Source organism: Epinephelus fuscoguttatus, linkage group LG8 (genome assembly GCF_011397635.1).
Source record: "Epinephelus fuscoguttatus linkage group LG8, E.fuscoguttatus.final_Chr_v1".
Classification (NCBI taxonomy): Eukaryota; Metazoa; Chordata; class Actinopteri; order Perciformes; family Serranidae; genus Epinephelus; species Epinephelus fuscoguttatus.
In genome coordinates this window covers 26,883,370-26,897,628 of record NC_064759.1, presented here as the reverse complement: position 1 = coordinate 26,897,628, position 14,259 = coordinate 26,883,370, and the positions used below count along the sequence as shown (strand labels likewise).

At 42.4% G+C, this 14,259-nt stretch overlaps 1 protein-coding gene across 5 annotated transcripts in view; it reads left to right on the top strand.

The window, feature by feature from the left end:
• The window catches only part of LOC125893543 (F-actin-uncapping protein LRRC16A-like), an 88,535-nt gene that overhangs the window by 23,277 nt on the left and 50,999 nt on the right, over nucleotides 1–14,259 (top strand). For all 5 annotated transcript variants that reach the window (XR_007449897.1, XR_007449896.1, XM_049584274.1 and 2 more), the window contains exon 3: nucleotides 11,667–11,717. Coding sequence is in view for 3 of the 5 variants with exons in the window: in XM_049584274.1 (XP_049440231.1) it covers nucleotides 11,667–11,717 (51 nt within the window). In the remaining 2 variants the exon portion in view is untranslated. The remainder of the gene's footprint in view (nucleotides 1–11,666; nucleotides 11,718–14,259) is intronic.

Genomic DNA, 14,259 nt, shown 5'->3' with positions numbered 1-14,259 from the left:
GAGATGATTTTGGTTGCCATATAAGGATGCTACACCACACTGTCTGCTGACAGGTGTGTTTGGTAGTGTGATACTGTTTTGCAGAAGGGTCCAGACATTCTTGTCATGATGTTTGTCTTGTCTGAGCGTGCAGAAAGAAGACGAAGATGCTGTACATCACGTTGGCTGCTCTACCACTGAGGGTTGCTGTACTATGAAAGAGTACTACATACTCACATTGTGCTGTGGTTTTGGCGCAGTGCGAGTCTGCAGACATTACAGGACCAGACCTCAGCTGCACTGTCAGCAGCTTGTCTTGGCAGCGGAGAATCAATGTATTGTAAAACAAATGATTTCTCTGCCTGCGTTTAGAGTGGTTCGGAGGCTTTTTTTCTAGAGCCAGATTAAGTTCAAGTTGGCCTCAGAGCAGATCCGACCATCGTGATGTCTCCCGTGTCTGCCGAATTGAGGGTCTTTCTCAGTTTTCTCACTGCATCATCTAAGATAAGTGGTTATCTTTGGCGTCAGGGCCAATTCCCACTGCAGGCCTATGGCAGGAAAAGAGGGGAGCGTGCTTCCTCTGCAGCTGAGGGGATTAACAGTTTTAAATTGTGCTCAGGGTCATTCTTGGGATGTTTTGACAGATTTAATGGCTGTGTTTAGGGTACAGTTCTGAGACTGCTTGAGGTTAGTTGTAGTTATCTTAACATAAATGTATTGATGTTAAAATAACCTGACAGTTCTGATCTCAGGGAAAAAGACTAACCTACATATACAGTTGGGTACTGTTCACATTTGATCCATTATCTATGACATCTAGAATTCTGCACTAGTAACCAGTGGTACCTTTTCTTTGGTACTTTACTCTCTCTGGACGTGATAGACTAAAATGCTATTCTGCTCCTCTGCTCTTTTCTAATCACACATAAAGCCAATCTTGTGTCTCTGTCTGCTTGTGTGTGTGGGTGTGTGTCTGCTCATCTGGCAGTGATACCAGTCTATTACTAAAATAATACAGCAAAGAAAATAAACCAGATGCCCAAACTGTGGTGGCATATTGGTGCTGCAGTGATCGTTTTAGCTCGCTGGGAACCCCACAGAGCAGCCACAGAAATCCTTGGCCAATTTCCTGGCTTTGGGGCATTCACACCTCCTGAAGTTGAACCTGTCTGCTCAGTGGCTGTTACCAAATAGGGATGCACTGATAGGGATTATTTCAACCAATACCGATAACCGATAATTACCTGCTTTTCATGACCAATAACCCATACGATAAACCAATAATTTCACATTTTTGTTTTTTAAAAAGAAGTGTTTAACCTGTGCTTTTTACTTGAGGGTAAGAAAGGCGAAGATGTAAAAGAAAATATGGCTAATTTAATATATCATAGCCCTGACTGAACCAAGTCAAACTGACATCACTATTGCTAACACAACAAAAACAAACAGAAAACAGAACAGTTCTGACCCTGACTCCAGACTGGTTTGGCAGGTAACGCTACAGTAGCATCACATGGCTAGCGGTTATTGATAAGTTTGACAACAGAGTCGACTACTGCTAATTAGCTTGTGCTAACAGTGCTGTGTCTAACCCGTTCGGTGGTCGGAGATCAGACCCTTGGTGCAATCCTGTTGTCTTCCTCTGGAACTGTGAAAGACGTCCACACCGTGACATGTTTTGCCCTCTAGACTGCTGCAGTTGTCTTCTTCTTTTTCTGTGTTTATTGGCAGCTTGCAAACCAAGTTTAAAGGTACATGTACCGCCACACACTCTGTGGGGTGTGTAGATGCTGCCCTTGTTGAGTAAATGAAAGCAGTCAGGCTTTGTGTTATTGGCGCTATTTATTCATCTTCTAACCGCTTCATCCTCTTGAGGGTCGCGGGGGGGCTGGAGCCTATCCCAGCTACATCGGGCGAGAGGCAGGGTACACCCTGGACAGGTTGCCAGACTATCGCAGGGCTGACACATAGAGACAAACAACCATTCACGCTCACATTCACACCTATGGACAATTTAGAGTTATCAATTAACCTAGTCCCCAATCTGCATGTCTTTGGATTGTGGGAGGAAGCCGGAGTGCCCGGAGAGAACCCACGCTGACACGGGGAGAACATGCACGCTATTTATTGGCTATAATTTAATTATTGAAATAATGCATGATTATAAAAATGTCCCATTATCAGCCTGATATATGTGGTGTATCCCTAGTACCAATTTTTGGCACAGATGGATTTAACCTGAATCCGCCCTAAGGAGTCCTGACACAGTTAGGTTGGTACCAAGTTTGGTACCTAGTTCTACTTACAAACAGCACTACTGTATACTAATGTTGTCAAAAATATTGATTAATTAATTTATATAAATTCAAAATACTTGAAACGGTTTCGATTCTCATTTACGGCTGAATTGAAACACTGATACAAGCTCCTCTTTTTTGCTCTCTTCTATTGTTAATGTTAACCACAGTCATTCTGCTAACCAAGAAAAGAAAAGCTGTCCTTGTCATGTTGTACCTTATTTATATTTATCATTTTATAAATATTTAAATGTTTTTGTCCCCAATGTCAATTTTTTTTTCTGTGGTATCAAAAATGGTATTGAATATTGATATTTTTTAAGGTATCATAGGCTATTAAAGTTGGAGATGCCAGCATTGCGACAACACTACTGTATACATAAACATCAGTGGCTTAATACATTCGCAAGAACTGTCTTTAGTTTTATCCCTGCCTTGCAGTAGAGGTCATCATGGCCCCAAAATGTTAGACCCAACTGGAAATGGGCCCAGAGACAGACTTGGAGATGCGATACCAGACTCGTCAAGTATAAATTATTTTTCAAAAGGGAGAGAGACCTGATCTGAAGGAGACCTGAGGACAATTAGACCCCAAACAAGCTGCTGCCAACCTGAACAGAGCACAATGGAGAGAGAGCAGCAACACCGGCACCAGCATAATGTGCTATCAGTTAACAGGCAGCCATGGTCAATGAGAGCGGCATCATAATAAGAATGAATGGACGGTCCCAGAGAAAAGCTCATCAAGGCAGCTGTGTGCTGGGTTTTTTTTTCTTGTGCCAATAAGCTAAAATCTCACCTCAACTCCATGGACTTGTGAAGACCTCGAACTTATGAATGATTCTGCACAATATTCCTGCCCTGTGTAATCACTGTTGTAAGTTTGCCTGTTGAACAGCAGCCTCGAGAGTCTTACTCCTGTGTTACACCATCCCTGATTATTCAAAGATAAAATCGGGCGTGTGTGTGTGTGTGTGTGTTTCTTCTGCTCCATTGTCTCATTGAATACTTTCACCCACGCACCACACGTACAAGCAGATGCAACACATACATATTCATACTGAACGTACTGTATATACAAGTAAACAGGGAGATGGTGCAGGAGGACACAAGACAAGAAGGAAATGGGAGTAAAACTATTTCTGGTTACACTTTACAGTCTGTTATCATGTTGTGTGATGACTATGCCTCATGCACCGCATGCATTTCTTCAAGGTGCAGTCCACCAGGCATCCAATTTGAGATAAGGAAGACTGAGAACAAGAATGCAGGGGGAGAAAAGAAACACTAAGCATTTTTCTTCTATCACAAAATGGATTATCCTGTGCAGTGATGGTTCAATTATCCAATAGTCATACATCCCACAACATAAAGTCTCACATATAGACATAAAAGAAGAGCACCATGGCCCTTTTTTACCACGTGGAGCCTTTTGTAGTCATAGTGTAAGCATGTTTTTAGGTAATTGTTAAACATACAGCGAGAGAGCACTGAGCTAAAGAAGGATGAGGACATTAGGCGATTAGAGTGGGGAGGGAGAAAAAAGGTGCAGCATAAGAGGAGAGAAATCCATTGCATAGGATCCACAGTGAGCTGATTGATTTCAATGTATTAAAAGCTAAGATGGGGTCATCCTAACAGCATCGGTTTTAAACAGAGATGAAACAGCTTTTAAACACTTCCCCTTCATTAAATATCTTCCACTCTGATTGGATTTAAATCTTGGCTCCTTATCAGCAAAACAGCACTTAGAATCTATTCCTTCCCTCACCGTCTCACGCCCTGTCTCTCTGGTGTCCACTCTGCCTGTCTCGATGGCTGATCTCTGTGCCCCTCTCTCTCTCTCTCTCTCTCTCTCTCTCTCTCTCTCTCTCTCTCTCTCTCTCTCTCTTGCTGCATTTCCCACTCTGTTTTTCTGTATAGCTCTAAAAATACTCTCATCCTATTGTGCTGCGTTGACAGTTTCAGTTTGCAGCCAGCACATCATGACTCATTAATGTTACGCACAGATGCACGTGCACATGCAGGACATGCTGGCATTAGTTATGCAATAAAGAGTCTGTGTCAGCAGCGGTGTGAGGATGAATGTAATTATTGCCCTTTTTTTCCCACTGTGCTATTTGTGTAAGTGATGCAACAGATGATTATGTTCCTGCATGATCAGTACATCTCTGATTTTTGGTTATATGTCAGATTTTTTGGTGATTAATCAATACATCACCACCAATTTTCATCCTGTTGGTACAAATTCAAGCTACATCTCTGTTGTTGAGATATATTACAGTGTAAAGGAGGACATTTTAGGAACTGTGTGTCTTCACTTTCTTGCCAGGAATTAGATGAGAAGATGGATACCACTCCCATGTCTGTCCTTTAATTATGAAGCTACAGCCAAGAGATGGTATCTTAGCATAAAGACTGAGAGCAGGGGGAAAATACAAGCTGTGTTGTGTTCAAGGGTAGAGTCCAGCACATAACACCCCATAAAACCACAATTTGTCATTTAACAGTTGTGTTTTGGTTCTAATTAATCAAATAATGTGTGAATTAGTGAGTATTAGAGATACTGCTTGACAGATTTTGTTATCTTTGGGCAGATCCAGCCTTGCTTCTTCTAATCTTTAAGCTAATGTTCCCTTAATTGTGAGTACATGAGTAGACCAAAGGAGTATACCTGATTTATCTTGCAAGGAACTTGCTTATTAATATTTATCCATCCATCCATCCATTTTCATCCGCTTATCTGGAGCCGGGTCACGGGGGCAGCAGGCCGAGCAAAGCACCCCAGACATCCCTCTCCCTGGCTTCACTTCCCAGCTCCTCCTGGGGGACCCCAAGGCGTTCCCAGACCAGATGAGATATGTAATCTCTCCAGCGTGTTCTGGGTCTGCCCCGGGGCCTCCTACCAGTGGGACGTGCCCAGGAGGCATCCTAGTCAGATGCCTGAACCACCTCAACTGACCCCTTTTGACGCGAAGGAGCAGCGGCTCTATTCCGAGCTCCCTCCTGATGTCTGAGCTCCTTACCCTATCTCAAAGGCTGAGCCCAGCCACCCTTCAGAGGAAACTCATTTCAGCCGCTTGTATCCGCAATCTCATTCTTTCAGTCACTACCCAGAGTTCATGACCATAGGTGAGGGTTGGGACGTAGATAGACCAGTAAATCGAAAGCTTTGCTTTCCGGCTCAGCTCCCTCTTCACCATGACGGACCGGCTCAGCGCCTACATCACTGCATAAGCCGCACCGACCCGCCAATCCATCTCACGCTCCATTCTACCCTCACTCGTGAACAAGACCCCGAGATACTTTAACTCCTTCGCTTGAGGCAGTAACTCTCCCCCAACCCGGAGAGGGCAATCCACCGGTTTCGGACAGAGAACCGTGGCCTGCAAATGCCCGAGTGCATGCTGGAGGTCACGGTGTGATGCAGCCAACAGAACTACATCATCTGCGAAAAGGAGAGATGCAATTCTGAGGTCCCCAGACCAGACTCCTTACTCCCCCCGGCTAGCGTCGAAATTTAAATATTAATATTTAAATTTACAGAAAGATGGTCTCACATGTGAAGCATTTTTGTTTATGTTTTTTGTTTCATCTTAAGTTTTACTTTCATTAAACACACTTTTCTCCCCCATACGGAACCCAACTACAGTATTAGATGTGAAACTGTGTGAGTGATCGATATGATAAAGCATGAATGCACCCCAAGACATGATGGATAAATAAAAGCATTTTTTGGTGGGGGTAGATTTCCTGTGGCTGAGTGCTGCCACAGCTGAATGACTGCAGATGAAACACTGCTCTGTGTTGCTTCAGTTCCTACAGAGATTCAGCATAACTGTAGGCCAGCGTGAGTGTTGTTTAGGGAGGGTGAAAACTCATTGACATTCTCAAGCAAGACTTGGCACTGCAGCGTGCTTCTTTTTATGTGTGAGTGAGTGTCTATCACTGTGTGTGTGAGTGTGTGCGTATATGCATTCACAAATGTGTGTGTGTCTGCGGTGTGGGCTAGCTGTTGCCATAGTAACGCAGTGTCTGTGTGTGTGTGTGTGTGTGTGTGTGTGTGTGTGTGTGTGTGTGTGTGGGTGCACATGTGTTGGGTCAATTGGAGGGGGGGTGGGTGGGGTTGACAGTTTGACAGAAAAAAAGATAATCTGGGATGGTAATACCATGAATGGACTGCACAGCCGCATGTGTGTGTGTGTGTGTGTGTGTGTGTGTGTATGTGTGTGGGTGGGTGTGAGAGAGAGTGTGAAGAAGAAATGAGTGTGTGTTGTATTCTGTTAAAGAGTAATTTAAAATGATATTATTTATCAATATAAAAGATGTCTGTCACATTTTCATAATTTAATTTTTTGGCTCAGAAATTCTCTAACAGGGCTCTCTGTCTTTCTGTGTGTGTGTGTGTGTGTGTGTGTGTGTGTGTGTGTGTGTGTGTGTGTGTGTGTGTGTGTGTGTGTGTGTGTGTGTCTGCGTGCTTGTAAGCAGCGCGCCAAGGAGACAAATGGTGCTTTAGAGCCCGTGGCAGTTATCTTGTATGTGAGCTCCCAGTTTGTTTGGGCGTGTGTGTGTGTGTGTGTGTGTGTGTGTAATACAGAGAGAGACAGTAATAGCAGATGCTCTCTCTGGTCTTGTAGACATGCTCCAATGCTGCTGCCATCTGGTTGGCTGAGTGGAGCTGAAGGCGGGATGGTGGTCGCTGTGAAATCATAGGCTGGCGGGAAGGCTCAAGGCTTTAAGTCTGCAATACAGAGCAGAGAGAGAGGTGGATAGGAAGGAGATAGAGAGAGGGAGAGGTTGGAGGGCAGTTACAGAGAGGAGGGGGTCATAAAACAGGAGGGTGTTATGGCTTTGTCCACTCCAAAGGGCAGATGGAGAGAAGCCGGGCAGAGTGCAGAGGGGCAGTCATGCATTGACAGAAGGAAAATCCAACATGAATCAGAGCATGTTTAAAACTGTTGAACAAGTTATAAAGTGCACTGAATTCATTTTGTCAAGTGGTTAATGAACCACTGCATTAAAGGACACTTTTACGACTTCCTATTGAATGATTTGCTACCTCCTGTAGACCGGACAGACCAGATGAAGCCTCGGTGGTCAGTGGGTACCTCCCCTCCACTCAGAGTCAGCAGGTTCTTGGTCATTACTGGTTGTGACTGCAGCTGTAGCTATTCAGCTCCTGGAAAACCCACTGATGTGTAGCAGACCTTTCAGATACAGCCTGGCGCTTTTTACTTTATTGTATTGTAAAGAACTAAAGCCATGACTTTGAGCTGTCAAACACACGCACACACCCCGGGCTCCCTTGAAGGCAAAATAGAACATAAAAAAGGAAGGTTTCTTGTGTTGCATAGCCTAAGATGCCAAACTCTCATTTCCACAAATTGCATTTTACTTTTTTCATGTCTGAGCTCTGGTGTTATGTGCAATACATGACTGGCTGATACGCAATATTGTTATTTTATGTTTTTTTTATGGTGTATGCTTTTTGTTTCTTCTGGACAGTTACTGTAAGGCAGCAATACTTGTCCAGAGTCCAAGACAAATTTCCCTATGGGGACAATAAAGTATAGCGTATTATATTTTATTGCATCACACCATACCATACCGTACTGTACCGTATCGCATTGCATCGCATTGTATTGTATCACATCGCATCATATCACATCGCATTGTATTGTATCGCATCGTATCGTCTCGCATCGTATCGTATCGCATCGCATCGCATCGCATCGCATCGCATCGTATCCTGTCTTATAACGTTGTACTTACTAAGAGGGCAGGTCATGGCCAGTCAGATGATAATACAGCTTATATTATTAGCAATTATTATTATTATTATTATTTACCAATTTATTATCTGTTTATTACATAAACAAACCTGAGTCACAAGAGGCAATGTTGGTCAAACTCTGTGCACCAGAGGTCGAGATATCCTGATTTTTAATCCCCAGTATAGGTCCAGAATAAACCTGAGGACTTCTCCAGGTACAATTTTAACGCATGACCAAACCTGTGAAAACAAGACCTTTGTTTTAACTCATCAAATTTTAATTTTTTCTTTTAAAGTGAAACTAGATGATTTGGCAGCATATCTGCACACACATAGCATGGAAAGGAGAGTTGCTGTACAGAAATGAGACAAAGAGAGAGTTGATACGTAGCAGTGGTGACTGGTGCTCTTTAGGAGAGGTTATCTTTGGCCACACAGTCCTGCCTGTCTGTCTCCATCACATCAAACCACACAGACCCTGCCTGTGGAGCTGAGCCACAGAGGGCTAGGACACACTGTCATCCTTTCTACCCTCATCCCTCTGTTTCTTTCATCACGTCTTTCAAAAAGCTTGTGACACTTTAAAGACTTTCCTCAATCTTGCTTTTTCTCTTTCTGTCTTTTTGGTCTTTCTTTTGCTCCCTGCCCTTAATGCCAGTCTTTGTTTATCTGGGACTTGTTTGTAACAGCGTGCTCTCCCTCTCCCCCTTCTCTCCTTTGTACGACTTTTATTCCCTTTTCTGCTTTCAAAGCTTCTCTCCAGCTTTCTCTCACCTCTGATCAATCTCTCTGCTCCCTCACATCTCCCTTCAGTTTCTCGTTTCCTCTTCTGCCCTTACACATATCATTTAGCATGTTTCATTTACTCTAAACCTGTATTTTTTCTTTCTTCATTTTATCCTCATGTCCCTGTTTCATCCACTGGCATTTTCTCTTCCTTTGTGACCGTTCCCCTTCATTTTCATGTTGCAGCATTGAAAACCAATGGGCATATGTCGCTTATCTTTGGAGCTGTGAGGTGGCGTTCAGGCAGTTTATGACATAACAGTTTTATTCTGGCGTGCTGTCAGTGCAGAATGAAAGGAAAGACTAAGGAGATTTCTTGTTACGAGGGTCATAAGGTTTAAGCTATAATGATGGAGCCATAGAGTGTTTGCCTTTGCTTACCAACCATGGTGTTTTTTGTCAAGAGGGTAGAATACAACATCCTGTTAATTGTTTTAAAGGTCAGCCTGGGTTGTGTGGCAATATTATTTGACAGGAAAATATCTAGTGTCATGGCACATAAAGGTAAAGGCAGCTCTCTGTGCAGCTGGTGTTATTACAGCTAAAATAAAAGCCTTGGCTAGCTTGCACATGACTTCTTTTTAAACATCAGTGTGTATTAGGCGTTGAACTAGTTTTAGTTGAAAAGGTCAAACTTTTCCATTGTGTTGACCTTTGTTCTTCTGTTGGATTATTCCATGAAGCCCAATGATAATCTACCTTCAGGGTCCGTACGGTCATGAAAAGTCATGGAATTTGAAAATAGAAATTTCCAGGCTCGGAGAAGTTTTGGAAAAATAGATGAAGCCATAAAGCTTTGCAAAAAAAGTCATTGATTTATGCCACTTAAATACCTGTATATGGAGTGTATATACAGTATTAATGATTTGGCAGATCAGTCACAATACTTGGTGTTATGTAGTTCTTTGTGTGGATTAACATCAGACTCTGACCTGAGTTGCAGCTTCTATTTAGTCGAGATGTAAAGTAGTGTAAATGCTGGGAAAATGCCATTTTATGAATGTCTGGCTTCACCTGGACAAGAATAAGGCATGGCAAGAGAATGATTAGGGCCCGGGATACACAAAATGTGGACTATGTAGTTATGTAGTTAAGACATCTTGAACTAGGGAGAGGCAGCTAGCCATGATAAAAGACATGAATTTAGGATCAGTGTACTCTTGTACCCACTTTAAACCATGCATGTGGAGGAAATGAAGGAGGTGGGGCGCATGGACTGTAAAAATAATGGACATACCTACCATGATGTCCGCCATTGGTTTGTGGACTCTCGTTTATGAAACCTCCAGTTTGGCATGTTGAAATTGTTACCATAATCTTGATATGTGGATAATGTAATGTCACATAACATAACAGCCATTGTGATTTTCTGTAGTTGTCGGTGTATCGTAGATCTAATGTGCATGAATGTGTGACAACATTTTGTTTACCATTGCGTATGTTTCGTCATTTTCAACCTGGATTTCATCTTTCTGTTCCTGTATGTCCGCTAGCTGAAATTATGTTTGAATAGAGTTTGAATCTGATATGTTTTAAAAATGCAGTGCAGGTGGGGCAAGAAAAAAAATCATTATGGGTCATTGAAAAGTCATTGAAAGGTTTTGAATTTTTTTCCATAAAATGAAACGAAGTGGTTAGCACTCTCGCCTCACAGCAAGAGGGTTGCCGGTTCGATCCCGGGCGTGGGAGCCCTTCTGTGCGGAGTTTGCATGTTCTCCCTGTGTCAGCGTGGGTTCTCTCCGGGCACTCCGGCTTCCTCCCACAGTCCAAAGACATGCAGATTGGGGACTAGGTTAATTGGTAACTCTAAATTGTCCATAGGTGTGAATGTGAGCGTGAATGGTTGTTTGTCTCTATGTGTCAGCCCTGCGATAGTCTGGCGACCTGTCCAGGGTGTACCCTGCCTCTCGCCCGATGTAGCTGGGATAGGCTCCAGCCCCCCCACGACCCTCAAGAGGATGAAGCGGTTAGAAGATGAATGAATGAATGAAAATGAAACGAAACGTATGCCCTTGCTAAGTCATGGGAGAGTTATGGAATTTTATTGGTTAAAAAAAGTGTATGATCCCTACACCAGAATTGTTACCACACAATTTTACATTGTCATGCCAATCTCAACCACAAAGACGGCTTGAATTGTTGAGTGTAAGCACCACTCAGATCCCTGTTGAAATGATGTCTTTCTCTGTGTTAACATATTTTCAATTACATGAATTGTGCAAATGATCTCTGTAACAGTGTTACATTCAGTGGCAGTGATCTGAATAAACCAGTAGAATGACCTTTCAAGGCTGCTCGTCTGGATAGGAATGTCAAGTTTATGCATTCCAGTTTTTGCCTCTTCAAGCCTTGACTTTTCTTTCACAGAGCAGCAACAGAAGCTTCGTCCTCACCATGTGCTCTAATTAACAGCGGCGGTCTGAGCCCAGGTTGCTCAGTAGACAGAAACAACACAAATTAAAAAGACACACTGACCTATAATGACCTCAGTCAGCAGACGGGTTGGTGGACCAATAAAAACGAAGGCGTCTTGGCTACATGTAATAAGCATCTCAGTGGGTTGTGCTGGTAAAAAACGGACACTTCTGTAAATGTCACTGGCTGTTTATATGTTTGTTTTCAAGCAGAGAGGAGTCTTTCTCCTCATTCTCGTGTTTTTTTTCCCCTTGCGTTCCGAACTGACTGACATGTTTAAGAGTCACAAGCCTTTTCATCCTTATGAGTCAACAGGCGAGCTCTCTGTGCTCTTTGTCATTTCCTTGCTCTTGTTGGTCAGAGTGTATATTTACAGCTACATGCTCATTATTCTCTGTTCTCTCTGTCTCTCTCAGGCCCTTGCGTCTCACCGAGCCTACCTCTTGACTGCACGCATTCCTGCCAAGGTAAGAGCAGCAGTGGATTTCAACATGTTTTCCTGCAAGAACAAAGAAAACCAGTATACCACACCAAGAAAATGAAAGATTAGGTTAGCAAACATTGTAAAATAGGTCTGAATGAATGTAAATTTATTGCAAATAACAATATCAGAAAAAACATAAGAATAGTTTTGGGACCTCTTCCTGCAACCTCAACACAAAAAACAGTTTCATTTTATTCTTCAACCATAATTCTTTAAACTCCCTCAGATTTGCTCATAAAAATATGACAGTGTGTAAGTTCCTGATACAGTGCAGGCATCACAAGGTTTCACTCAGTAGCAACAATTTTGTGCCCTCCTCTAGACATATTCCCAACTCAGCACTTTTGCTCTCCCAGTTAGTGTGTGTGTGTGTGTGCACAGTAGAGTGGATTAAGGCTGAAGTTGTAGCTCTTCAATGTGTGCCTGGTTATATTGCAGTTTCACAGCTGGTTGACATGCCTGTTTTTGGAAAAGCGGTGCCATAATGCAGCGCAGATGGCAGCTATTAGCACCATCACCAGCAATGAAACATCTGTCATCATCTCTACCAGCACCATTGTCACCTCTGCCACATGAAAACCAGCAGTCAGTAATACAATGCAGATGTTCAGTAAAACTTAAAGCAGCACCAGAACACAACTAATACCATCTCTACTGCCAGTATTACACTTCACATCTGGCTTCAGCCTCTGTGTTGTGACCCACCAGCCTGGTCGCTGCCTGCTCCCTGCAATCCTGAACTTTATAAGTAGGTATTAAAGTAGGGGGAGTTATTTAAGCATGTGCATAAAGCAGTACCTATTTGTAGGCATCTCTGGACATGTAGGTGCTGTGTCAGAAGCAGTTGACAGAACAGTCTTAACGCCTTGTTTTCATTTATATATATATATATATATATGTACGGAAACGAGTCAACCAGAGGGCCATTCATTCCTATGGGAATCTCTGTGATACCCAGTGTGCCTGCGAAACTCCTCCCCTCTGTAATATTTTGGTCCACAATTCGCCTTGAGTACATTCAAAAAATTTTACTTTTTTTTGCTAGCTTAGCTACCGTAACAGGGTGCTAACTAGCTAATAGGATATTTTCGTCAATTCAGTTGCCTGTTTTGATTGATCACACTGTGAATCTGAGTAATGTTATTCCGCTAAAATATGGTTAGACATTACATTCAGTCAGATTCTGAGTCATTCAGCCGTTCATATGTCTTTTTAATGAAACATTTCACAAAACATGCCACGTACCTGACAGGCCAACATCTCCACTTATTTGTTGCTATGCAAGAATGGTCCTGTTTTTGTTCTGGTAATATTCCAAGTACATATTACAAACAAAAAAGAGCCTCTTCCCCCATGGCTACAGGTAGTTTCTAACAGGTTTCTGTCCATCCGTAAAGAAATGCACTTCCTTGCGTTGGACACTAGAGGCATCGTCAGTATATTTATGGATCTATGGACATGAGTCATACATAAGTTGAAACAAGGCATAAGGCTCTTTTGCGCCTAACATTAGATACGTATACGGACACAGACAGAGCCTTCTTTCTGTTCTCGAGTTCATTTTGTTCGTATTTATGCACGTTTTCTTAAAGCTTTCGGATACGGATGAAACAGAGAAGAACCACTGGTGTCCTTGTCATGACCATAGGACATGACAAGGACATTTGAAAAATGGCAGAGCAGAACGAATCAGTAATGTAGTGAAAAAAATTCACCATCCTCATGTTGCAAATATTTAATGGCCTCACATCCACAACGCTGCCTCCTCCGTTGAAAAGCATTGAAAAGCACATTATGATGACCTCTTCCGCTGTCATTATTTGTTAGAAACTTTTGACTGCCCTCTAGTGCCATCTAGTGCTAAAAGATTAGTTTCATAGTTCTTTTTTTTTTTTAATAAAATTCAAGTTTTACTGATCTTTATAAAAAAAAAATCAAAAACAAAAAAAGACAAAAAAAAAAATAAAAAACAGGTGGGTTAACCACGAAGATTGACATCAGAAAGGCAGTTATTTGGTTACACTAATGATTTGCATTAGCACATGGCAACAGTTAGAGATATACTGTAACAAATCATCAGGTTCTTGTCAAGGTTAGGTTGCTCCCTACAGATACATTATGCACCCACTAAGGATTTTTCCAGTTCAATCTTCACAACTTCTTTTTGCAACAGTTTCCATCAGTTTTCCCCCTCTCATTTTCAGTGTAGGAGTTTGAGACTCCATACTTAAAGTTCATTCTTGAGTTTGCAAATGGCAATAGGCAAAACAGTATCACCTCAGGGTGCGTTCAGTAGATGCTCTGGAGCTTTCAATCATATCACATGATCTCCATCAGCAGATGGAACTTCTAAGCAACAACTTTAAAGCCCACGCTGGCAAGAAGTTCTTAAAATGCTCTGATTAATCTGTGTCTTCAGTAACAGCAGCAGAAAAAATAAAAGAAGCCACAAAACCTCCCATTGTCAGACTCCAAAGCACATGTCCACAACACTGCACTGGGCTGTGATTGTATATGGAAACAGA